General features: G+C 45.2%; 1 protein-coding gene across 4 annotated transcripts in view; it reads right to left on the bottom strand.

The window, feature by feature from the left end:
- EAF1 (ELL associated factor 1) overlaps window positions 1-26312 on the bottom strand; it is an 84001-nt gene that overhangs the window by 12870 nt on the left and 44819 nt on the right. Inside the window, exons 4-7 of one of the 4 annotated variants that reach the window (XR_004538019.1) lie at window positions 11757-11923; window positions 3345-3542; window positions 2772-3067; window positions 2346-2503 (exon numbers count right to left, since the gene is read on the bottom strand). Coding sequence is in view for 1 of the 4 variants with exons in the window: in XM_033930050.1 (XP_033785941.1) it covers window positions 11757-11923 (167 nt within the window). In the remaining 3 variants the exon portion in view is untranslated. Of the gene's footprint in view, window positions 1-2345; window positions 3068-3344; window positions 3543-11756; window positions 11924-26312 lie in introns of those variants that run through there. The other 3 variants (XR_004538018.1, XR_004538017.1, XM_033930050.1) reach the window with 3 other exon arrangements.

Raw genomic sequence — 26312 nt, 5'->3', positions numbered from 1 at the left:
GGCTCTGTAGCGAAGTGCCCGCAGCACACCTAAACGGCTGCAGTTAAGCATATCTTAAGCTGTCAGGGTAGGAAACCTCTCCCCTGACTGAAAGAAGCCATTTCTGGCTCACCAAGTTAAGGCACATTGTCCATCCTCTTCAGCTCTTATATAATGCCATTTTCTCAAATATTATGCTGTTTGCAGGCTGTGAGGCAGTTTAGACGTCTCATTGGACTATTGAGTAAGTGGGAGGTAGGCCCGCCCATGCCCCCCCCCCCCGTGAAACATAGCACAGCTACCCTGTTTGCCACCCCAATGGGCCACCCTTTTTATAGGTCAAGCATCCATGTTCCACCACCCACTTCTCTCCTTTGCAGCCTGGGCTAGTACCGTATTTTCGCGGATATAACGCGCACCCGTGTAAAACGCGCACACGGGTATAGCGCGCAGAAATCACGATGACATGTACAAAAACTTTTGTATACCGCGCTCACGGGTATACCGCGCATGATGCCCGACGCTCCTTTCGCCCGCCCTGACTTTCCGTGCGCTGTCCCGACTCTCCGTTCACCCCCCTGACTTCCGTGCACTGCCCTGACTTTCCGTGCGCTGTCCCGACTCTCAGTTCACCCCCCCTGACTTCCGTGCACTGCCCTGACTTTCCGTGCGCTGTCCCGACTCTCCGTTCACCCCCCCTGACTTTCCGTGCACTGTCCTCCCTTGAAGTCCTGTCCCCCCTTGAAGGTCTGTCCCCATCCTGAAAGCCTGATGCCCCCCCCCGACGTCCGATACATCCCCCCCCCGGCAGGACCACTCGCACCCTCACCCCGAAGGACCGCCGACTCCCCAACAATATCGGGCCAGGAGGGAGCCCAAACCCTCCTGGCCACGGCGACCCCCTAACCCCACCCCGCACTACATTACGGGCAGGAGGGATCCCAGGCCCTCCTGCCCTCGACGCAAACCCCCTCCCCCCAACGACCGCCCCCCCCAAGAACCTCCGCCCGTCCCCCAGCCAACCCGCGACCCCCCTGGCCGACCCCCACCCGCCTTCCCCGTACCTTTGTGTAGTTGGGCCAGAAGGGAGCCCAAACCCTCCTGGCCACGGCGACCCCCTAACCCCACCCCGCACTACATTACGGGCAGGAGGGATCCCAGGCCCTCCTGCCCTCGACGCAAACCCCCCTCCCCCCCAACGACCGCCCCCCCAAGAACCTCCGACCGCCCCCCCAGCCGACCCGCGACCCCCCTGGCCGACCCCCACGACCCCCCCACCCCCCCTTCCCCGTACCTTTGGTAGTTGGCCGGACAGACGGGAGCCAAACCCGCCTGTCCGGCAGGCAGCCAACGAAGGAATGAGGCCGGATTGGCCCATCCGTCCTAAAGCTCCGCCTACTGGTGGGGCCTAAGGCGCGTGGGCCAATCAGAATAGGCCCTGGAGCCTTAGGTCCCACCTGGGGGCGCGGCCTGAGACACATGGTCGGGTTGGGCCCATGTGCCTCAGGCCGCGCCCCCAGGTGGGACCTAAGGCTCCAGGGCCTATTCTGATTGGCCCACGCGCCTTAGGCCCCACCAGTAGGCGGAGCTTTAGGACGGATGGGCCAATCCGGCCTCATTCCTTCGTTGGCTGCCTGCCGGACAGGCGGGTTTGGCTCCCGTCTGTTCGGCCAACTTCCAAAGGTACGGGGAAGGGGGGTGGGGGGGTCGTGGGGGTCGGCCAGGTGGGTCGCGGGTCGGCTGGGGGGGCGGTCGGAGGTTCTTGGGGGGGGCGGTTGGTGGGGGGGAGGGGGGTTTGCGTCGAGGGCAGGAGGGCCTGGGATCCCTCCTGCCCGTAATGTAGTGCGGGGTGGGGTTAGGGGGTCGCCGTGGCCAGGAGGGTTTGGGCTCCCTTCTTGCCCGATATTGTCGGGAAGTCGGCGGTCCTTCGGGGTGGGGGTGCGAGTGGTCCTGCCGGGGGGGGGATGTATCGGACGTCGGGGAGTCGGCCGGGCAAGAGGGCTTGGGCTCCCTCTTGCTCCGATCGTGGATGCGGGTGCAGGTGGGAGCGCGTGCGAGCGGTCGTTCGGGGTGGGGGTGCGAGCGGTCCTGCTGGGGGGGTGAATCGGGCGTCGGGCGGGGTGGGAACTATGTTTAAAAACTTTTGTATACCGCGCTCAGGCATATAACGCGCGAGGGGTATGCGCGGTAGGTAAAAACGCGTATAACGCGCGCGTTATATCCGCGAAAATACGGTAACTCATGGAACAAAGGAAACACTAATACCCGGATGCTACTCAACAATGTGGCCCCCATATCACACAGGGTTAGGGTTATCGCACTATTGTATCCTTTACGTAAATAAGCACAAGATCAAAAATGGTTTAAGATTTTTATTGTAGAATATAATGTAACTTCCTAGACACTCAAAATCTAGAATCATGTTTCAGTCCAGGAAAGAAAGGTCCAGGAAAGCAAGGTCCAAATTGTGACTCTGGTTGAATTGTTAAGGTACCATAATCATCTCCTGATAGTCGAAGGCAGGCTGTAGAAAAAAGAAGATGGATTGAGATAAATTAAGACTATATTGGTGAGTTTTAGACTCTCTTTTATAAAAATGTGTTAAATGAGCGCGTGCGCTATCTGTTACCATGTCCACAGGATAACATGCAGGTGGTAACCTTTACCATGCGGTAAACCCATTGTACATTGCGGCGTCCTTGGCGCATGCTAAATGTTACCATGTGGATGCGGTAGCAGATAGCGCATGCTTTGATTTAATGCATTTCTGTAAAAGAGAATCTAAAACTCACCGATATACTGTTCTCTCAGAAAGTCATCAAGAAGTACACCCTTATGAACGTATGAGACATGATAGCAGGAAAAAAAGTGTTAAACAGGTTAACATCAGATAGTAAGCACAATCTGCAGTCAAGTGAAGGATATGTAGAGTAAGCAAATAAAGGTTGCAATATATCATTCTTACCTATTCTTTCTGTTTTGGTCTTTGAGTTGCTGGTGTGCAGAACCCAGTTTCAGGGACCTGCTCTGGCCTCTGGGAAACACAAGGGAAGTCATTAGCCACGCTGGGGAGATGAGCATAGTCAACCTGAAATCAGGAGAAAAGAGGAAAATGTTAAAAAGACATTTGTGGCAAAAGTAAAAAGCAGAAGTTGTGGGAGAATATGTCACAGCACAGTCTCAAAATAACACCTAGCACAAACACTGTTGGACTCCTAAAAAGAAGAGGCAGCTGCATCTGAACCCTTTTTATAATAAGGATTCCTAACAATTAGGCACCCATGACACACATGAGCAATAGTTATCCCACTGGCAATAGTTATCAAATGAGTTCTTACACTGAATATGACTCTAAAAAGAATTACCTTTAGCTCTATGAGTAAAAGCACTGCTTCCATCATCCCAACACATAGGTTCCACTCTCGGCTGCGGTTAACACAAAGTCATGTAACTTGCATATCCATTTTCCTGGCACCAAAGTTTCAAACAGCATGGGTGTTTTTTCAGCAAACACACCTGGAACCAATTTTTATCATCACTAATTCTCAGACCTGCTAATGGCCCTGTGGAATGGAGAGAGCTGTGGCAGATATCAGGGGGACAAAACGTTAAAGGAGAATCACCATAAGCAATAACACAGAATGGGAGTCCAAAAGAACAAATCAGTTCTGCCTGAGCTTTTTTGTAATTAAGACACCTAAGCAGCTAGTAATATATCATTCTCACCTGGATTTGGTATCAGAGCTGCTAGCAAGGAGTTCCTTGCATAGGTGCAGCATATTCACCTGGAAAGATGAAAAATGTTAGAAAGACATCAATTGCAAATTACTATAGCTGCTAATGGTCCTGTGAAATGGAGAGAGTTGTGGCAGATATAGGAAAAAAAAGTTAAAAGATAATCAGGAAAGGTGAGGTCTCAGAAATCAGCATAAGCAATAACACAGAATGGGAGTACTAAAAGAGAAAACTCTGCTCTGACGGACCTTCTTATACTAAGCACGCCTAAGTAGCGTCTGATGTCATAGGCACCGTTAGGACTTCCCATCAGAAAACGTTCAAACTGATTGGGCGTGCTTTGGGTGTGGTTTGGCCAAACACACCTGTACTGACTTTTAATCATTTCCTTCACTTCTCAAAGCTTTGACAAGAAGCCATTTGTCATCTGCTTAGTCTGTAGAGGCTCCTGTTACCAAATTCTGAAAGGAATTCCCTCTATAGCTCTATGCTTCAAGGCACTGCTTTTGTCTTCCAAACGTCAGGGGTTCAAGTCTTGAGTATGATTAGCAAAAATGTAATATTCATTTTTTTTTTCTACAAGAAAACCTTCAAACTGTTTGAGCGTTCTTTGGCCATTCTTTGCTTAAACATATTTGGGTTGAGCTTTAAAATGATCTGCAGCAATTCTCAGATGTCTAAAGCAGCCTGTTCTCTCATCCTAAACTCCCCTCCCCCACCCCAATACACACTCCTCAGGCATGAAACCACACCCCCAATTCTAAAGACAAGCTGAATTTACCAATAGTAATGTCTCTAGGATACATCTCAAAACATGTACCTTCCTTCAACACCTGTCCAAGCCCTCTGGTTTTAATAAACTCTTATACCTGTTGCCCTGTGCGCATATTGCATAAAAAGAGATACATTCCTACCACAATGGCTTGTAGTTGAGAGCAAATGAATGTATCTGATGCACAATGTTGACCTCAATGTGAGATCATCAAGATGCACAAGATGGCAGATTGTCACCAAAAAATTGAACATGTTTTGGGGTATCCAAATATCATTTACATATGACCTTCAGAGGATGGGAGAGGTGCCATTAACTGTTGAACTACAGCCACTTCCTTTGAGGTAGGTGTTTCTTACCATGAGAGCTTAGGATATCCTAGCCATGGCAAGATCAAAATAAGTGTGCTTGCAAACTGCACAATGCTGATGAAAAGCAGCAAAGTCCACCATGTATACTCCTATGAGAGGTAATAGGAAGTTTTAGGAAGCTGTTAAAATGAGTGAAGATGAGAGTAGGATTTGAACTTGTGAGCTTGAGAAGATGGACAAGGTGCAACAAGATGCCTTAATGTGGTGAGCCACAAATGGCTTCTTTCTGACAGGGGAGAAGTTTCCTACCATGATAGCTTAGGATGTCCTAGCCATGTGAAGGTGAAAATAAGTTTGCCTGCAAAGGGAAATGTGTTGATGAAAAATGGAAAGTTCACCATCTAGACTCTCTTATGAGAGCTAATCAGAAGCTGTTAGGAAGTTGTTAAAATTAGTGAAGGTGACAGTGGGATTTGAACCGGTGAGCTGGAGAAGATAGAGAAGGTGCATTAACTTGGTGAGCTAGAAATGCTTTCTTTGTGGTGACTGTGATATCATTCCTAAGCAGATGATATATAGGCAGGTCAGTAAGCTATGATATGACAGGGCAGCGAGAGCCACCTGATTAGAAGCTAATGTAGCTCAATGTGTTAACATCCTGTGCTGATCTTGCAGAGGTTGTGAGTTCAACTCCCAGCCCATCTTTTAACAGTGGCATTGTACCTTGCAGGTGCACCTTGATGATCTCACAATGAGGTCAGCATTGTGCAGCTGCACACCTCCATTTTCAATGAAGGAAAATGCATGTTAAGGTCTGTAACTGGTTTTTCTATTTTTAAGCTTTGAGAAATGAAGTAATGTGTGCAATATTTATATATTTTTCATGTTCTTTCTTTCCTCTCAAGAAACAGCTGATTGCAGCACTGTTTGGTGAGAAAAAAAGGGGTTCTTTTTAAGCAGGAAATCCAAAGGTGCTGTAATTAGTAAATTATATTGCTGATTGGGCAGAAAAGTACTATGTTTTGCATGCAATATATTTGTATTGATGTGCCCTATTGATATGGTGGCTTATTAAATCTATTGGGAGGGGAAAAAAGACGAAAAAACATATTCCTAAACTCTATGTAGAAAATATTATTTTGGAAGCCCAAAGCACGCCTACGTTTTGCCCAAGCAGAAATCACACTTAGACCAGCTTTTCATATGCCTACAATTTCCGCGATGTTTAGACTCGATCCGCCGCTCAACTAGCATCTATCTGGAGCCTATCCTTAACCACGCCCACGTCTACATACTTAGACACAACTTTTTTTGAGAACGCCTACAAATATGAAGACGCATCTGAAAACTCGCGTCTACATTCTAAGGATGCTTAGCTAACGCCAAACTCTGTCTAAGTTCCAATTAATGCTTGTTAAGACCCTTAAATCGCTCATTAACCACTTTTTTTAAAAAAAATTATTTATTCATTTTTTCATCTTACAACAAGTACACAATATTACATTTCATTAACCACTTAAAATCGGATGCCTAAATGGCAGACATCACTTAGGCGCACTTTGCAGAATCGGGGCCTTAGTGTCTGTGTCACAAGCTGTCAGCTTTACAGAGACATAGTCAAAGAGCCATTCTGATTCATACTTTCAAGGATACTGGTTAAAAGATACATTCTTTGTCTAAGGGTACAATTATTGTTTACCTACAATAAGTTTTACATTGCTTTGGTAAAATTTAATTTAAGTGGAGTTAGGGAATTCTTTTAAGAATATATACATTATAGTGTTATTTTATGTAAATTACTGTAAACAAATGTAACTGTTATATCTTGTGGACCTTTTCTTTAAACCTATTCTCTGTAAAAGCTTTTGTTCAAATAAGTCCAACTTTTTACAGTGACATGCTAACTGAATATTGGAAGATTGAAATGGCGTGTTACTGGTTATTGCAAGAGTACATAAGCAGGCCCCTGTCTCTGATAAAGTGGGGGAGACTTCTCTCTCCACAAGGACCAGTTAGTCCTTGGTAGAGACCAACCCCTCCCCCTCACACACAGGATGTTTAACAGAGTTGGTAATTAATGTATGAAAAGCATATAATTGATTGGCAATTTAATCTTAATTCTGATTTTAACCTCAAGTTTAATTGGATATAAATTGAATAAATATTATTTTGATTAAACTACATGTCTGTGTATGATTTGTTTTCTAAAATTTTAATTCATTTTTCATCTTATAACAAGTGCACAATATTACATCATAATAAATTTATACACATCACTTGAATTTCTTTCTATTATTATCTTAAATACATAAATTTATTCCCTCCCCACCCACCCTTCCCACAAATATTATAATCATAAATTTCATATAAATATTACATTATCTAATGATTAAACCTTAAATAGAACTATATACCACCCCCCTCCCCGATATTATAAATGTACTTTTAATACAAAATGGCGTCTATTCATTGCAATAAGTTGTTAATGGCCCCCAGATCTTTTTAAAATTATTATAATTTCCTTTTTGTATGGCAATTATTCTTTCCATTTTGTAAATGTGGCACAATGAGTTCCACCAGAAAGTATAGTTAAGTCTACTATAATTTCTCCAATTCCTGGTGATATGTTGTATGGCGACTCCTGTCATAATCAATAAAAGTTTATTATTACTTGATGAAATTTGACTTTTTATTCTCATTGATGTACCGAATAGAATTATATCATATGATAATGCTACATGTCTGTGTATGAATTACTGGCATAGAATATCCTGTATGTTGGGATGCGATGCGTAACCCGCGTACTCAGCTGGAAGCTTAAAGGTGCAATAGCAAACTGCCAGGCTACAAAATAAATAAAAGGAGATAAGTGTGGCTCTGCTTAGCATGGAACAGAAGTCATTATCCATATGCAAGTGGTCTGCTGAAAACTGAGGCAGTAGTCTGAGTCCAGTGCCAGTGGACCACCTGACTAAAAGCAGCATCACAAAGTATCACTAGTTCAGTGGTTCTCATTAGAGAATGACACGGTGGCGGTTTACCCGCGGCCACCGCATTTTAGCCGCGGGTCACCCGCCGAAAACGGGGAAGAAAACTAGCAGTCGCTTCGGCGACGGGGACAAGGCCATTCACCGCCCGCGGGGCGGTGAATGGTCTTGTCCCCGCAGTGAGGCATGAAGGATCGCGCGGTCCCCGCAGCTCACACCCGCCTGCCCAATCGATTCTAGTGTTTAGCCAGCTCTCTCCCTTCTCCTCACCTTAGTTTGTAGATTTTCTTTTTCGGCGACCCGCTCGCTATCAGAGAGCCGCGCACCCGCTGCTGCTCAGTTTCGATCTTCTGCTCTGACGCAACCGGAAACAGGAAGTTGCAGCAGAGCAGAAGATTGAACACTGAGCAGCCGCGCGTGCGCGGCTCTTTGGGAAAGCGTGCAGGTCGCCGAAAAAGAAAACCTATAAACTAAGGTGAGGAGAAGGGAGAGAGCTGGCTAAACACTAGGATTGATTGGGCAGGCAGGTAGTGGCTGCGGGGACCGTGCGATCGCTAGTGTTCCCGGCTCAAATTGGAAGGAGGGAGTGAAAGGGAAAAGGATTCTGGGCCAAGGGGATGAAGTCGGAAAGAAAAACCCACAGCAGGAAAGAAAGGGAAGGACTGGCAGGTGAGCCAGATGCTAGAAGCAGGGGGGGAGAAGAAAGAGGGAAAAAAGCTAGATGGGGTTGAAAAGAAGAGACACACTGGTATGGAAGAGGAAGATAGGGGAAATCTGGACACAGGAAGGTAACAGAAAGAGGGGAAATTATGTGCATGGGGCATAGGGACAGAGACATAAAGGGGACATGCCATGGGGATGGTATATGGACACAGGGGGGGCAATGACAGATACATAGGGGAGATATTAGAAATGGAGAAAATAGGAGCACAGAAGCGAGATGGTTTGTGGGGATGGGACAGGGACCGAGCTTGCAGGCTCCAGTGGCTTGCACAAATTACATTGTAACGTGCCATGAAAATAAGAGGAAGGAAGGTAGATAGGCCACGCGAGAGGAGCTGAAGGGTAGTAGAAAGGAACAGATGGTAAAGGAGGGAGGGAAGGGTGGTGGTGGAAAGGAATAGAACAGACATTGAAGGAGGGTGGAGAGGAACAGACCCCCAAGGGAAATGTGGAAGACAGAGTGGGAAGAAGACAAATGCCAGACTATGCGGGAGCGGAGGGAAGAAGATGGGTGCTAGACCAATTGGGGGGGGGGGGGTTAAGGGAGAGGCACAGTAACAGCAAATGGAAGACGCAGAGAGAAGACACACAGTGGATGGAAGGAATTCAATGAGAAGATGTGGAAAGCAGAAACCAGACAACAAAGGTAGAAAAAAAAATTATATTTATTTATTTATTTTTTGCTTTAGGATAAAATAGTATATTAGTTGTGTTGATAAAAATTTATAAACAAAGCCCTGCCAGCTGAACATCTCTTTCTCTAGTTCAGCAGCAGGAACTTTGATTTATAAGAAAGGAATAAGCTAAATATTACAGTACTAAGGCTTATATGGATGCAGCGGGGACGGTGACAGGGCGGTGAATGGGATGGCAGTGGCGGTGACGGGGCGGTGCAGAGGATGGTGGGCCGGTGACGGGGACAGATTTTTTCCCCGTGTCATTCTCTAGTTCTCATCAATCAACGAGCTGCTCCAGCTGAAAGTGGAGTCTCAAAAAGTCCTAGTCACAATGGGGTTTTCTTTCATGCCACACCTTTTAGGCACCAGCTTGCTCTGTGACTTTCTGCAAGTCTTTAAGATAAGGGTCCTGAAGAGCCAGAAGTTAAATATCTGGTACCTTTGAAAGCAGTCTAAGCAGAAAAACAAAGGACTACTGACTTTGCATGAACAATAAAAGGATAATTTTATAACAGGGTGCTCATTAAGGCCCTCTTTTATCAAGCCACTGTAGAGCTGCTGCCGTGAGAAATTCCCCGACGCTCATTCAATTCCTCTGAGTGTCGGAGTATTTATCTTGCTGGCATGCACTAAAATGCTTGATAAAAGGGGGCCTAAAAGTACTATATAAGGCACCTATTTTATAAAGAAGAATAGGTGCCTACTCTTCTTTATAAAATACTAGGGCAAGTGGTTGAATTTAAGGCATGGTCACTTACACCAGCTCTAGAGATGGTGTAAATGACAAACAGTATGATATTAGTGAGAACATGCATAAATCACAGTATTATAAAATTTACATGCTACTTGTGCACTTCACCTATACTCCACTCATGCAAATAGCCATCCTAAATGTAACTGTGTATTTTTATACTGGTCACATGGAATTGTGAAACTGAAAGAAGCTTCAAACCGCTATGTGGAGTCTGATGAGGAGAAAGCTAACTTGCTAAACAAATACTTCTGCTCTATGTTCACAGAAGAAAATCCTGGAGAAGGACCGTGAGAATGGAGTGGATACTGCACCATTTATGCAAGCATGTGTTTATGAACAACTTGACAAAATAAACAAATACCAAAAACCATTCACAAAAGTCAAAAAAGGAACACCGATTCCAAAACTACTTATTAAAATTTAATATAAACCTTAAATCTTATAAATATTTAGATACTCAATGATTTAAATTATTAATTAATTAATGCAGGGACAAGCCTCAGACTTAGGAGTAAATCTTCCCAGCTGGGACTCATTCAAGAGAAAAATGAATTAATCTCAAAGATTGCCTCCTTATAACATCACTGGCTAGTTCCCCACCTCCCTACCAAAATATTTATTTTATTGCTTTAATTAAATAACTTATAACTTTTCATCTAATTTAAATTAATTTAGTTACCACTATTTAAATAATTTACTTCAGAAAAACTTATTCTTAGAATAGAAAACTAAATTCATTATTGCTAACATATTTAGTTTAAATAGAAGGCGTGTTGCAGTGTTTGCCTGTTTGCTTGAGGCCAATGTGGCTTTGGAGTTTTGAACAAGTTAACATAAGCATTGCCTAAGTCACTTCCCTGATGCAGCGGGTGTTACAGTTTTGCCCTGCGAAACAAAGGCCTTGTTGGATATCGATTCCAAGCAACGGAGCCAGTTTGGCAAAGTACTTTGCACAATATATGAAGAACTTTTTGCATTGTCTTGAATCAAATCGTCACAAGTTGGAATGAAATAAATGAACTAAATGTTTTGCTATGAACTGAACAGTAATTTAAAATGAAATTTGGGCTTATTTTAGACGAAGTAACAACTTTTTGAAGTATTTTTAACATTTCAGCACTTTTTTCCATGCACTTTCTATGAATTTTTAGCTTTTTTAGTCTTTTAAGCACTATAGCACTTTCAACTTTGATGAACTTAAACGAAATGAAGGATTGATAAATTTAAAATAAGGAGTTAAGATATATTTGAAACATAATGAAACAAAATGAAATGTAAGAAGATAGATAAATTGATACTTTAACATAAGTTGGTCTCAATGATATGCTGATTCTCTCAATTATATGTGAACCCCATACCTAAATATGTTAGCAATAATGAATTTAGTTTTCTATTTCGGGTGGGGGTTCGGGGGTGGCAGTGGGAGGAATTGGGCATCCCTCCTGCTGGCCAAGTTTGCAGGGGTGGGTTCCCTGCTGCAGCCACTCAGGCGCAATTCTCTAACTGGCATCTGTGACACGGGCGCCGGTTAGAGAATCGGGCCGGTTAGGTGGGGTTAGGCGTCTGTCCCTTAGGGTAGATGCAATTCTGTATAGGATGCTGGTGTGCGATTCTCAGCCGCTTCTTCAGCTGCTGCAGAAACAGACATCCTATACAGAATTTCCCCCCAAATATCTCACTGATGGTGTGCCCCTAGTCTGCCAAGTAGTATATAGTAGCTCTTTGAGGACCACTCCATACTGGCAGGGGCTCCCTAATAACAAACAAATTGTAATAAATAGTACAGCCTGGAGGCATGGACAATGGAAGAATGCATACCTCTCTTAATGTCATCCAGCTGAGGTTCAGGGGAAGGATTATCTTTCATAGGAGACGTTTTTGGTCCAACAACTGGCTTTGGTGGGGCTCTGAGCTGTGGAGCGGATTGGGAGGATCGCGCTGACTGTTGCTCTATGCGAGCCTGGATCTTACTGCTGCCCTCAGCTCTGAAAAGTGGAACAGAGACACTGGGTGAACTCATGTATTTCTGTACCCTGGGGCATGTATGACTACAAGACAGGAAATATTCTCAATGACTGGAGAATGGAGAAATTAAGTCCTTACCTGCTAATTTTCTTTCTTTTAATCCCTCCAGACCGGCAGTGAAACAGATGGGTTTACACTCCTCTGCCAGCAGTTGGAGACTGACTTTTGGCTACAGTACAAGGGGGCTGTGCAGTCCCTATTACAATCAGTCTTAATGAATAGCCAAGCAGAAATCAACAAGACTGAAAAACAATAACAGGTAGGAGTGGAGGAGGTCAAGATGGCAGCAGTGAGGAGACGATGGGTCTAACGCCTGAATCCGTTACAAAACATTTTCTTTTCTAACTATTAAAAATGCTGCATTCAAAGTGCAAGGGAAGTGTCTGAGCCAACCCCAATGTGGCTAGGACATCTACCCCAATACAGTGCTCAATTTTGGATTTCACCGCCATCCCATAATTCCTCGACAATCACCTAGAGAAATACCTGGGCTTTCTTCAACTGGAGGAGTGGTTGAAGACTTCAGGCTGGAGATTTTGCTCTCCTCTCCAGGCACTGTTCCACCGCAGCACCCTGCCAAAGTCGCAGTCCTGCTGGAGGAGACCTGTGCAGAGATGGAGCCAGGGGAAATCCCGGATCAAGGGGCGGGACTCGCAACATTTCAACTATGGCAGGGAGACTTGAGAGCCAGCTTGAATGCTGGCCCGGGAACAGCAAGACCGGCGGTGATTACTCTCGAGGCAATCTGGGATGCATGCGAGAGACAGAATTCCTCAGTAACTGGATCTTCACAACAAATTGTTACCCTTGTAAATATGGTGGACGAACTTGGGTAATCACTTAAAAATACTAAGGAAGAAATGGCTACGGAAATTCAACAAATTAAAGAGAGTGTTGTAGAAGTTCAAGCAGTAAAGCACAGTTACTTACTGTAACAGGTGTTATCCAGGGACAGTAGGCAGCTATTCTCACATATGGTGACATCATCGATAGAGCCCCGATGCGGAAGCCTCGCAAGCAGACTTGCTTGTAGAAACTAGAGTGCCTTCCCATCCAGCACAGGGCGCGTCTCCTCAGTTCAGATAGCTAGCAGAGAAGCCAAACAGGGGAGGTGGGTGGGTTGTGAGAATAGCTGCCTGCTGTCCCTGGATAAAGCACAGTTACTTTCCGTAACAGGTGTTATCCAGGGAAGGCAGGCATATATTCTCACATGTGGGTGACGTCATCTACGGAGCCCCAGCGCGGACAGCTTTTCAAGCAAACTTGATTGAAGTTTCAAGTTTGCTACACTGCACCACGCATGTGCCTTCTTGCCCACTAGAGGGCGCATCCCCACCTCGTGGTCCTCAGTTCCATAACCAGCAAAGAAGCCATCCCCGGGGAGGAGGGCAGGTTGTGAGAATATATGCCTGCTGTCCCTGGATAACACCTGTTACGGTAAGTAACTGTGCTTTATCCCAGGACAAGCAGGCATGATATTCTCACATGTGGGTGACCTCCAAGCCAACCAAAAAAGGGCAGGTGGGAAGATGGCAATTTAGGAAAACAGGTTACGTAACACCGACTGGCCAAACCGGCTGTTGCTTCTGGACAAAGTGTCCAGACAGTAGTGGGAGGTGAACGTATGAACCGAAGACCAAGTGGCAGCTTTACATATGTCCTCCACAGGAGTAGACCGGAGGAAAGCAACCGAAGCTGCCATAGCCCGGACCTTATGCCCCGTGACTCGACCATGGAGCGTGAGACCAGCCTGAGCGTAGCAAAAAGAAATACAAGCAGCCAACCAGTTGGACAAGGTGCGCTTGGAAACAGGATGTCCCAACTGATTAGGATCAAAGGACAAAAACAATTGAGGAACCTTCCGATGAGAGTTGGTACGTTGGAGATAAAAGGCCAACGCCCTCTTACAGTCAAGCGTGTGAAGCGCCGCCTCACCAGGATGAGAGTGGGGCTTCGGGAAGAACACCGGAAGAACAATGGACTGATTGAGGTGGAAATCAGACACAACTTTAGGCAAAAATTTAGGATGTGTGCGAAGAACCACCTTGTCATGATGAAACACCATAAAAGGTGGATCCGCAACCAGAGCCTGCAGCTCACTAATCCGACGAGCGGATGTGAGCGCAAGCAAAAAGACCACCTTCCAAGTGAGAAACTTAAGATGAGATTTGTCGATAGGCTCAAAAGGAGGCTTCATCAGTTGAGCTAAGACCACATTAAGATCCCAAACTACAGGAGGAGGTTTCAGAGGAGGATGAACATTCACGAGACCCCTCATGAAAAGAGTTACCAGAGGATGAAGAGAAAGAGACCGACCCTCGAGATGCCGATGGAACGCCGCAATGGCACTGAGATGCACCCGAATGGAAGTCGTCTTTAGTCCAGACCTAGACAGATGCAACAAATATTCCAGCACCGAAGACACTGGAACCGAATTCGGGTCCAGATTGTTCGAGGAACACCAGGATGAAAATCTGGTCCACTTCTGGGAATAACAAAGCCTAGTCGAGACCTTGCGCGAGGCTTCCAAAATCTCCCTCACAGACTGAGAAACAGGAACTGAAGTCAAGGGGAAAGAAACCAAGCGGTCAGATGTAACGACTGAAGATTGGGATGTAACAGCGAACCCCGACTCTGAGACAGCAGAGAGGGAAAAACAGGCAGAAGCAGAGGCTCCCTGACACTGAGTTGCAGGAGCAGGGAGAACCAGTGCTGCCGCGGCCACCGAGGCGCAATGAGAATCATAGTGGCTCTGGACGCCTTGAGATGAACCAACGTCCTCAAGATCAGAGGGAAAGAAGGGAACGCATAAAGGAACCTCCCCCCCCCAGTCGAGAAGGAAGGCATCGGCCTCGAGACGGTCCCGGGAACAATAGAGGGGCAGTTTGCGAGTCTCCGGGGAGGCAAACAGATCCACCTGAGGAGTTCCCCAGCGGTCGAAGACCTCGCGCAGAACCCGGGAGTTCAGCGATCACTCGTGCGGCTGGAGAAGACGACTGAGTTTGTCTGCCAGACAGTTTCTCTCTCCCTGAATGTAAACCGCACGTAGGAAGATGTTCTGGGAGACCGCCCATTCCCAAAGGCGCAGGGCTTCCCGGCACAGGGACCAAGAGCCCGTTCCCCCCTGCTTGTTCACATAATACATCGCCACCTGGTTGTCCGTCCGCACGAGGACAACTTGATCGTGTAGCAAGTGGCAGAACGCTCGAGCCGCCAGAAAAATGGCACGAAGCTCCAACACATTGATGTGACAAAGACGGTCCTCTGCCGACCATAGACCCTGAGTCTGCAGACCGTCGAGATGAGCCCCCCACGCATACTCCGAGGAGTCCGTGGTCAGGACCTTGCGATGCGGAGGAACGAGAAAGAGCAAACCCCCGGAAAGATTGGAAGAGTTGGTCCACCAACGGAGTGAGCGTCTCAAAGAAGGAGTCACCGTTATCGGCCAAGAGACTGGGTCGCGATCCTGACGCCACTGCGAGGCCAAGGTCCACTGAGGAAGCCTCAGATGCAAGGGGGCGAACGGAGTAACGTGGACCGTCGATGCCATGTGGCCCAGAAGAATCATCATGCGCTGAGCCGATACTACCGGCATCAGCGAAACCTGGCGACTCAATCGAAGCAGGGCCTCCAACCGAGGGGGGGGGGGAGGAACGAACGGAGGCGAACCGTGTCCAGCATGGCTCCGATAAACTGAAGGGATTGAGTCGGGCACAATTGAGACTTGGGAAAGTTCACTTCGAACCCCAGACGTTGAAGGAAGATGATAGTCTGTTGGGTCGCTTTGATAACCCCCTCCCTGGTCGATGCCTTGATCAGCCATTCGTCCAGGTAGGGAAAGACATGCAGCCCCCGAGATCTCAGGGCTGCAGCGACTACCACCATACACTTTGTGAAGACTCGAGGGGACGAAGCCAGTCCGAAGGGGAGGACCCGATATTGAAGGTGCAACTCCCCCACCTGAAACCGTAGGAACTTGCGGAAGGCGGGATGCACTGGAACATGAGTATATGCTTCCTTCAAGTCCAGGGAGCACATCCAGTCCCCTTCCTCCAAAAGAGGGTATAAAACCGGAAGCGACAACATACGGAACTTCTCCCGGACCAGGAACTTGTTGAGCTTCCGGAGGTCCAAAATGGGGCGTAAGTCCCCGGTCTTCTTTGGGACCAAAAAGTAACGGGAGTAAAACCCTCGCCCTCGCTGTTCGGGGGGTACCCGCTCCACCGCCCGAAGGCTCAACAAGGCCCTGGCTTCCGCGAGGAGTAGAGGAAGCTGGGCTCGATTGCACAGAGAAGCCCCCGGCGGATGTTCCGGCGGCGTGGCTAAGAAATTTAGCGAGTAGCCATCGGAGATGATCCGAAGCACCCAAGCATCTGAGGTGATCCCGGTCCAGGCCACATGAAAGGCCCGCAGCCGACCCCCGATGGGAAGGGGGTCCGGCGAGAGTGCGGAGGGGGCCCGCCCCCATCTGCACATCACGTCAAAAAGACGGCGCCGGCTTGGACGCCCCCTGCGCCTGAGGTTTTGGTTGGCCCGTTCTACCCTGTTGCGGGGGGCGCCGGGGCGGAGGCCTCGAGAATGCCGGCGTGGACTTTTGCGGGTATCGCCAAGGGGGAGGTCTGAATGGCTTCTGCGGCGGGGCCCGAGGTTTAGGACGGACCAAGGAGGCGATGGAGTGCTCATGTTCCGACAGTCGTTTGGTCGCCGCCTCCAGGGACTCGTCGAATAATTCCGATCCAACACACGGTAGATTGGCCAGACGCTCCTGCAAGTACGGAGCCATGCTAGCTGGCGCATCGCCACAGTAAAGGCGGAGACCCTCGAGGCCAGTTCAAATGCGTCGTAAACTGTGTGAAACATGTACAGACGCAATTGGGACAAGGTGGCCATGAAAGAAGCAAAACCCTCCTTATGGGAATCTGGCATGACCTCATAATAGCGGGGTAAGTCTTTCACCATGTGTCGAAGATAGGAGGAAAATGTAAAGGCATAATTGAGGACTCTAGTAGCCATCAATGAATTGGAATAGGGGCAGCGACCAAACTTGTCCAGGGTCCGCCCTTCCCGTCCAGGAGGGATGGCCGCCGAGACCTTTGAGGGCTGTGATTTCTTCAGCGCCGACTCGACGAGCAGCGACTGGTGAGACAGTTGTGCTTTCTCAAAGCCCTTACATGGGATGGTTCGGTACTTGGACTCCATCTTAGACGGCACCGCTGTGACTGTAAGAGGGGAGTCCAAATTTCTCAGGAAGGTCTGGTGTAGGACCTTATTGAGAGGCATACGAGGAGTTTCTCTCGGGGGAGAGGGCAAGTTCTGCTCCTCCAAAAACTCCTTCGTATACTGAGAACCTGCGAGTTTTGAAAAGGAAGAGGGCTTGGAAGGCGGAGAAGGAGTTCGTGAAACCCGTGCCGCCAAGAAAGAGGGGGAGGCCTCGCGGGAATAACGAGGCTCCCTACCAGACCCCGATCCCCAGGAGGCCACACCCAGCGACCTGGAGGGGGTCGGGGATCGCCTATGCCCCGAGGAGCCCTTGGGGGAAGTCCCCGGGGTACGAGGCACCGAGGCACGCCCCCTCCGTCTCGGCGAGGAGTCTCTCGAACCCCTTCCCTCGGAGGACCGAAAAAGCCTCGGATTGTCGAGGCGGAGCTCCGAGACACGCAATGTCTCACCCCTGTTCGGCGAGGAGCGACCGCGTCTCCGAGGAGAACCCCGAGAATGCTTGGGCTTCCTTGGCTGGCGCCTCACCCGAGGCCGACCCGAGGGCGAGGAGCCCCGGGAGGACCTCGACGAAGATGAAGAGGAAGAGATCCTCCTAACCCGACACACCTTGTCCCGAGGCCGCACGCTCTTCTCAGGTTGGTCGACCGAGGCCGAGGTCGAGGGCAAGGTCGGGGTCGAGGCCGGGAGCACCCCGGGGGCCGAAGCCGAGGGCACCGAGACCGAGGCCGCCGACGCCGGGGCAGCCGAGGCCGACGCCGGGGCAGCCGAGGCCGAAGCCTGCTGCAGGTGCAAGAGGGCCCCGGACAGCTCCGAGGCAATCAGCGCTCGGAGCAGGTCCTGGAAGACCGGAACCCCCATCATGGCGGGTAGGTCCGGGGCCGTTGGGTGCTCCCTGGAGGGCGACCTCGGTCTCGAGTATTCCCTCGGGGCACCCGACTTCGGCACTCGAGGCGGGGCCGAGGACGACCCACCCGTCGTCGAGGAGCCCGAGGATGGCTTCTTCGCAGACCCTGGAGTCGAGGACGGAAGCGAGGACTTACCCTGGGCAGGCTTCGTCGAGGTAGCAGGCTTGGACGAAGTCGAAGCGCGCGGCAAGGTCGAGGGACCCGAGGCCGAGGTCAAGGCCGGGGCCGAAGCTGAGGCCGACGTTGAGGCCTTCCCCGCCGCGGGGTCCACAGCGAAGAGCTCCGCCATTTGGGCACGGCGGCGGCGGAGCGCTCTAGACTGAAAAGTCGAGCACCTATCACAAGTGTCCGTAGGGTGCTCAGGGCCAAGACAAATCAAGCACCACTGGTGTGGATCGGTAATCGAGAGCAACCGATCACACCGGGAGCACTTTTTAAAGCCCGACAAGGGACGGGACATGAAACCAAAAAAAGGCCGGGAACGAACGAGGTCCCACGGCCGCGGCTACCGGGAGCCCCCGGAGCCGAACGAAACAAAATGTGTTTTTTTTTTTTTTTGACAAAAAAACAACCGACAACTAATAAAAACAACAAAACAAGCACAGCGACTGAGCGAATACACTCCGCCGCGGTGTCAGAAGGCAAATAGCTAAGAGCACGATTTCCACAGGGCTTCTGGCTCCGCGGAAAAAACTGAACTGAGGACCACGAGGTGGGGATGCGCCCTCTAGTGGGCAAGAAGGCATGCACATGCGTGGTGCAGTGTAGCAAACTTGAAACTTCAATCAAGTTTGCTTGAAAAGCTGTCCGCGCTGGGGCTCCGTAGATGACGTCACCCACATGTGAGAATATCATGCCTGCTTGTCCTGGGATAACACCTGTTACATTAAGTTACTGTGCTTTATCCCAGGACAAGCAGGCAACCTATTTTTACATATGGGTGACCTCCAAGCTAACCAGAATGGGATGGTGGGAGTGTTGTCAGTTTAGGAGAATAAATTTTGTAATACTGTCTGGCCAAAATGGCCATCCCGTTTGGAGAAAACATCCAGACAATAGTGAGAAGTGAAAGTATGAACCGAGGACCAAGTAGTAGCCTTGCGAATTTCCTCAATAGGTGTAGATCTGAGGAAAGCTACTGAAGCTACTATTGCTCTGACCTTATGGGCTGTGACTCTACTCTGTAGAGGTAACCAAGCCTGGGCATAGCAGAAGGAGATACAAGCAGCCATCCAGTTGGAGATGGTACGCTTAGAGATAGGATGTCCCAATTTATTTGGATCGAAAGAGACAAAAAGTTGAGGAGCAGTTCTGTGTGGTTTGGTGCTTTCCAAATAGAAAGCCAAAGCACGTTTACAGTCCAGAGTATGAAGAGCTGATTTTCCATGATGAGAATGAGGCTTTGAAAAGAACACTGGAAGAACAATGGATTGGTTGAGATGAAATTCCGAAACCACTTTAGGTAGGAATTTAGGATGAGTACTTAGAACCACCTTGTCATAATGGAACACAGTGAAAGGTGAATCAGCAACTAAAGCTTGCAGCTCACTGACTCTTCGAGCAGAAGTGAGGGCAATGAGAAACACCACTTTCCAAGTGAGATACTTCAGATGAGCCGTAGACATTGGTTCAAATGGAGGCTTCATCAATTGAGCAAGAACAACATAGAGGTCCAAAACCACTGGAGGCGGTTTGAGAGGAGGTTTGACATTGAAAAATCCTTTCATGAATCTGGAAACCACCGGATGAGCAGAAAGGGGTTTTCCTTCAACAGGCTGATGGAAAGCAGCAATTGCACTAAGATGGACTCAGATCAATGTAGACTTGAGGCCAGAGGTGGATAAGTGCAAAAGGTAGTCTAAAACAGAAGACAAGGAGGAATGTTGAGGCTCCTTATCGTGAGAAAACCACCACGTAGAAAATCTAGTCCATTTTTGGTGATAGCATTGTCTAGTGGTAGGTTTCCTAGAAACCTCTAAAATGTCTCTTACAGATTGAGAAAACTGAAGAGGAGTTATGTTGAGAGGTACCAAGCTGTCAGGTGTAGAGACTGTAGGTTGGGATGAAGCAGAGATCCCTGACTCTGTGTAAGCAGAGATGGAAAAACTGGTTGAAGGTATGGCTCCTTGCTGCTGAGTTGAAGTAGAAGGGAGTACCAAGGTTGTCTCGGCCACCGAGGAGCAATCAGAATCATGGTGGCATGGTCGTTCTTTAACTTGACAAGAGTCTTTTTTTTTTCTTTTCTCATTCCAAATATGCCCCCTCTAAATCCTAATCAAATTGTATCTTGAAATGTAGTAGTAGCTGGAGATTTCAATGCTGTAATGGATCCATTAATGGATAAAAAATCAAGTAAGAGTATAAAATCTTTAGGATTAGAAAATCTGGTTCAATCTTTGTGATTTAAAAGGTATATGGCGTATTCTTCATTTTAATGATCAGGAATTTTCATTCTGTTCACAGATCCATAAGTCTTTTTCGAGAATTGATTATATATTTGTTTCATCTCATAAAGTGCAACATGTGATTAAAGCTTCCATTGATCCAATTATTATTTCGGATCATGCTGGAATATGGGTGGAATTACAATTAGATCAATTAGAGAATAGAAGACCTCTGTGGAGATTTTTTTTTTTTAAATTCTTTATTCATTTTCATATGTTACAACAAGTGTAGCAAATAAACTCATTTAAAACTTAAAGATACACACTTGATTAACTCTCATATAAGCTTCAAATTTAACATTTCATTACAAATTAAAATTCTATAATATTTTAAATATTATGAAAGAAATCTAACATTTATATCATTCTTATTGAATCTAATAATCCCTCCCCCTCCCTCCCTATTCAATAAATCATAAAATCATCCTTACTGTGAAATTATTGAAATACTCATGTATTATATAATAACAAGTAAAACCCACCCTTTTCCCCCCTAATCAAATACCTTAACATGGGAAAAGTTAATCATTCATTACAAAAATCTGTTAACGGTCCCCAGACTTTCTGAAATTTACCATTGCTATTGTGAGCTCCATTTTGTATATATGACACACAGAATTCCACCAAAAATTATAATTTAACCTGTCATATGTTTTCCAATTGTATGTTATTTGTTGTATTGCTATTCCAGTTAAAATAAACAAAAGCTTGTTGTTATCTGACGAGATTTGACTTCTTGCTCTCATAGTTGTTCCAAATAAAATAGTATCATATGTAAAGGCTACCGGATTTTCAAACATCCTATTAATTTGAGGCCAAATTGATTTCCAAAATGATAAAATAAATGGACAATAGAATAAAAGATGATCTAATGTCCCAGCTTCAAGATGACAGTGCCAACATCTATTAGACTTAGAACTATCTATTTTTTGCAAACGAACGGGGGGTCCAAAAAGCTCTATATAAAAGAAAAAATCACGTTTGTCTCATAGATGCTGACATCGTACATCTTAACCTCTGTGGAGATTTGATAATGCATTGCTGGTGGATGACAAATTTTTGGTAGATTTTAAAGTACAAATTAGGGAATTCTTTCAATTTAATTTATTAGAGGATACATCTATTGAAAATCTATGGGATGCCTTTAAGGCGACTATGAGAGGTTATATTATTTACTATTCTGCTTATATTAGGAAACAGGTTAAAGAGCAATTTTTGAATTTAGAAAGAGAAATTAAATTATTAGAATCCAAATTGATAAGCAAATAGGATCAGGACATTTTGCAAGATCTTTTAAAAGCCAAAGGTAAATATAATGAATTAGCTTCAAAAATGATAAGAAGAGATTTGTTTTCTAAACAGACAATATATTATGGAAGCTCTAATAAGGCGGGAAGATTATTGGCAAATTATCTTAAAGCAAAGAAAAGAAGAAACAACATTAATGCAATAAAAGATGATAAAGGTATTATAAATAATCAAACTGATCAAATATTAAAGCAGTTTCTAAAATTTTATAAAGACCTGTATTCTTCGGAGCCTTATATGGAGAGGCAAAAAGATGGTTTAAATTTTTTAGATTTAATTGTTGGACCTAAGGTTCCTGAACATATAAAAAGAAGTTTAGAAGAACCTATATCTCTAAAAGAAATAGAATCAGCGTTGACGTCTCTTAGAGTTGGATCCGCTCCAGGTGGTGATGGATATACGGTTGAATTTTATAAAACATTTCAAAATGTCCTTTCACCTTATTTATTAAATTTATATCAGACACAACTTATAAAAGGTCATATTAAGGGTACTATGGCTGAATCAATAGTAATTGTTTAGCCTAAGCCAAACAAAGATCCCACGTTGGTGTCAAACTATAGGCCTATATCTTTAATAAATATGGATAATAAGCTCTTAGCGAAAATTTTGGCACTGAGATTATCTAAAGCTCTCCCTTATATTATAGATATGCACCAGACTGGGTTTGTGGCTAAAAGACATTCCTCTAATAACTCTAGATTAGCGTTCCATATGTTAAAATTATTAAAAAATATGGAAGAGCCGGCTTTTGCTGTTTCTTTAGATGCAGAGAAAGCTTTTGATAGGGTAAAATGGAACTTTATGTATCAAGCTTTAGATTGGTTTGGCATACAAATGATAAAAACATTGTATAGCTTCCCTGTTGCAAGATTAAATATTAATAATACGTTGTCTGAGAGTTTTCAATTGCAGAGGGGAGTTAGACAAGGTTGTCCTTTGTTATTTGATATAGTATTAGAATCCTTATTGTTAGCTATGCAACAAGCAAAGGGGATAGGGGGTATTCCTTATTTTGATATGGAATATAAGATCTCAGCATATGCAGATGATATTCTGCTTTATTTGAGAAATCCAGAGTCTACCTTACCTTGTTTGTTGGAATTGATTGATTTATTTGGTAAATTTTCAGGATATAAAATTAATTGGAGTAAATCAGAAATTTTACCCTTAAATGTTTATTGTCTAAAAGGATTATTTGATTCTTTTCCATTTATATGGAAAGAGGAAGGATTTAAGTATCTTGGTATTCAAATTAAAAGTACAATTGAGGATACAGTAAAAGAAAATGAAAAATTTGTATTAAAAAGAGTTATGGAGTTATGTGAGCAATGGAATCCCTTACATCTTTCTTGGGGGAGAGTTCAAACTATTAAAATGATGATTTTGCCTGTGGTTTGCTACCAAATGAGTATGATACCGATTTATTTTCAGGGGTCCTTTTATAAAAAGCTTAATGGTATTCTTATGAAATTTCTTTGGCTTGGCAAAATGCCTAGAATTGCTTTAGTATCCTTGCAAAGGTCAATTAAGGAGGGTGGGGTAAATTTTCCAAATTTTTATAGGTACCATCAAGCCTATATTTTACGTCAGGGCATGTATTGGATCCTCCCAGAACTCATAGATAATGCACCAGATTGGTTGTATTTGGAATGGCGCCTTTTGTTTCCCTTGAACTTAGTTCATGTTCCAAGTATCAACATGCCTAGGAGATATAGGGAAAATAGAATTTTGATGGATACTTGGAAAACATTGAGATATACTGGTAATTTAACACCTATCCCAATTAAAAAGTCAACTAATCAATCCTTATGGATAAACTCCAAGATTAAAATAGGCGGAGCTCAAGTCCTTTGGAAGAATTGGATCATTGCAGGTATTCAAACTTTGAATGATGTTATTTCAGATGGTAAACTGCTTGAGTTTTCACAACTGCAGCATAGATTTGGTCTTAGTAAAACACAAAGTTTTAAATGGTTGCAGTTGAAGCAGGCTATTCAGGTAGGGTTCCCTGAATGGAAGATTTTGAACAATCAATATAGTATGGAGTTCCTATGCTTCCAAGCAAACTTCCTAGGACATCAAGCCGCTTTGTGGTATAAATTATTATCTGGATACTTGAATAAAAAACCAAAAAATGGTCTGAGAGACATTTGGAGCATTGAGATCAAGCATCAAATTTCTGCAGCTCAATGGCCACGAATTTGGTCTTGGAGAATGAGATGTACAGTGTGTCAGCATCTATGAGACAAACTTGGTTTTTTTTATTACATAGAGTGTTTTGGACCCCTGTTCGTTTACAAAAACTAGATAGTTCTAAGTCCAATAAATGCTGGCACTGTAATCTGGAACCTGGGACATTAGATCATCTACTTTATTATTGTCCCTTTATTAAGATATTTTGGAATTCAATTTGGTCTCAAGTGAACTTATTATTGGAAAATCATGTTGCACTTTCTTACGATACAGTATTATTTGGCATGATGATGAGGAAAAAGAGTCAAATATCATCATATAACAAAAAGCTTTTATTAATTATGACAGGGGTTACCATCCAACATATAACCAATAATTGGAAAAATCACAGAAACCTTAGTTATACATTTTGGTGGAATTCATTATGTCATATATTTAAAATGGAACGAGCAATAGCAGTACAAAGAGGGACATATACTAACTTTATAAAAATATGGGGGCCATTGGCAACATATTGTGGTGAATAGTCATTGATTCTTCTCTTTTCCTTTTCTTTTTTCTTTCTTGTTAGCACACTAAAGGGGGGGAGGGAGTTGGGAATAATTTATACATAATATGTTAAAATATGCTATATAATATGTGTGTTTATTCTTACTGAAAAGGTGATAAAAGGTGGGTGGTTGGGGGGGTTATTATATCACTAGAATATTATGTGGTAGAGATTAATGTGCTATTGTGAAATAACTTGTATAGAATATTCTTTTGTGCACTTGTTGTTTAATTTGAAAATGAATAAAGAACGTTAAAAAAAAGAAATTTGGGACCTGTCTTCTAATATGTCCCCACTAAAACTCCTTAACAAACTGTATACTGTAATTTTCACTGTATATTGTAATTTTCACTGTATATTGTAATTTCGTTGTATATTGAAATTTTCGCTGTATTTTTTTGTAATTCGCAACCTTTTCCTAACAGGCCCTCTTGGAATTTCACTGTATATTGTAATTGTCGCTGTATTTTTTTTGTAATTCACGACCTTTTCCTAACAGGTCCTCTTGGAAATTTCTTAGCAAATTGTATATTTTATATATTTGCTTAGCAAACTGTACAGTTTACATTTCCGCTTTCTTAAAATTTCTGTACTCTACATTTCCTCTGACTATTTCCATATTGTAACTCGCTGAATGTCCCGCTCTCTTGAATGTAAACCGCCTAGAAGTCGCAAGATTGTGGCGGTATAGAAGAATAAAGTTATTATTATTATTCTTCCAGAAGAAAAGCATCGAGGCGATGAGGCGAATAAATCCTGGAGCAGAACTGAGGCAGTTTGTGGTTGTGGGGAGCTGCAAAGAGATCTATCTGAGGCGTTCTCCACTGTGAAAAAATGTGATGAAGAGGTGAGGAATGGAGTGTCCATTCGTGAGGTTGCAGAAGATGACTCAAGTTGTCCGCCAAGCAATTTTTCGCCCCTTGGATGTAGACAGCTTTGAGGAAGGTGTTGTGGCGGATTGCTCAGTCCCAAACCTTCAGAGGTTCTTGACAAAAGGAGGAAGATCCCGTCCCTCCCTGTTTGTTGACATAATACATGGCGACTTGGTTGTCCCTCCGAATGAGGACTACCTGGTCGTGAAGAAGATGTTGAAAAGCTTTGAGAGCCTTGAAAATCACTCTGAGTTCCAACAGATTGATGTGACACTGATGATCCGTACTGGTCCAGTGGCCTTGAGTACAGACACCATTGAGATGAGTGCCCCAAGCGTAGGTCGAGGAATCTGTTGTGAGGACCTTCTGATGAGGGAGCGTTTGAAACAGCAAGCCTCTGGAGAGATTGGAAGAGAGCATCCACCAGCGGAGAGACTGTCTCAATGAAGGAGTGACTGCAATGTGTTGGGAAAGTGGGTTGTAAACCTGCGTCCACTGAGATGCCAGGGCCCACTGAGGAATTCTGAAGTGAAGTCTAGCAAAAGAAGTCACGTGTACTGTGGAGGCCATGTAACCCAGGAGTACCATCATGTGTCTCGCTGATATGGAGGAGCGGGAAGACACTGTATGACAGAGTTAAAGGAGTACTTCCAGATGTTGTTGCGGAAGGAGTGCTCTGAGTTGTATAGTATCCAGAACAGCTCCGATGAATTGTAAATTCTGAGAGGGTTGAAGTTGGGATTTGGGAAAGTTGATTTTGAATCCCAAACTCTGTAGGAACCACGTAGTCCGTTGGGTCGCTACAATAACCCCTTGAGATGTTGAATCTTTGATGAGCCAGTCGTCCAGGTAGG

The sequence above is a fragment of the Geotrypetes seraphini genome, chromosome 2 (assembly GCF_902459505.1).
Source record: "Geotrypetes seraphini chromosome 2, aGeoSer1.1, whole genome shotgun sequence".
Lineage (NCBI taxonomy): Eukaryota > Metazoa > Chordata > Amphibia > Gymnophiona > Dermophiidae > Geotrypetes > Geotrypetes seraphini.
Note: the sequence above shows the minus strand (reverse complement) of the source record. Positions and strands in the feature narration are given on the sequence as shown.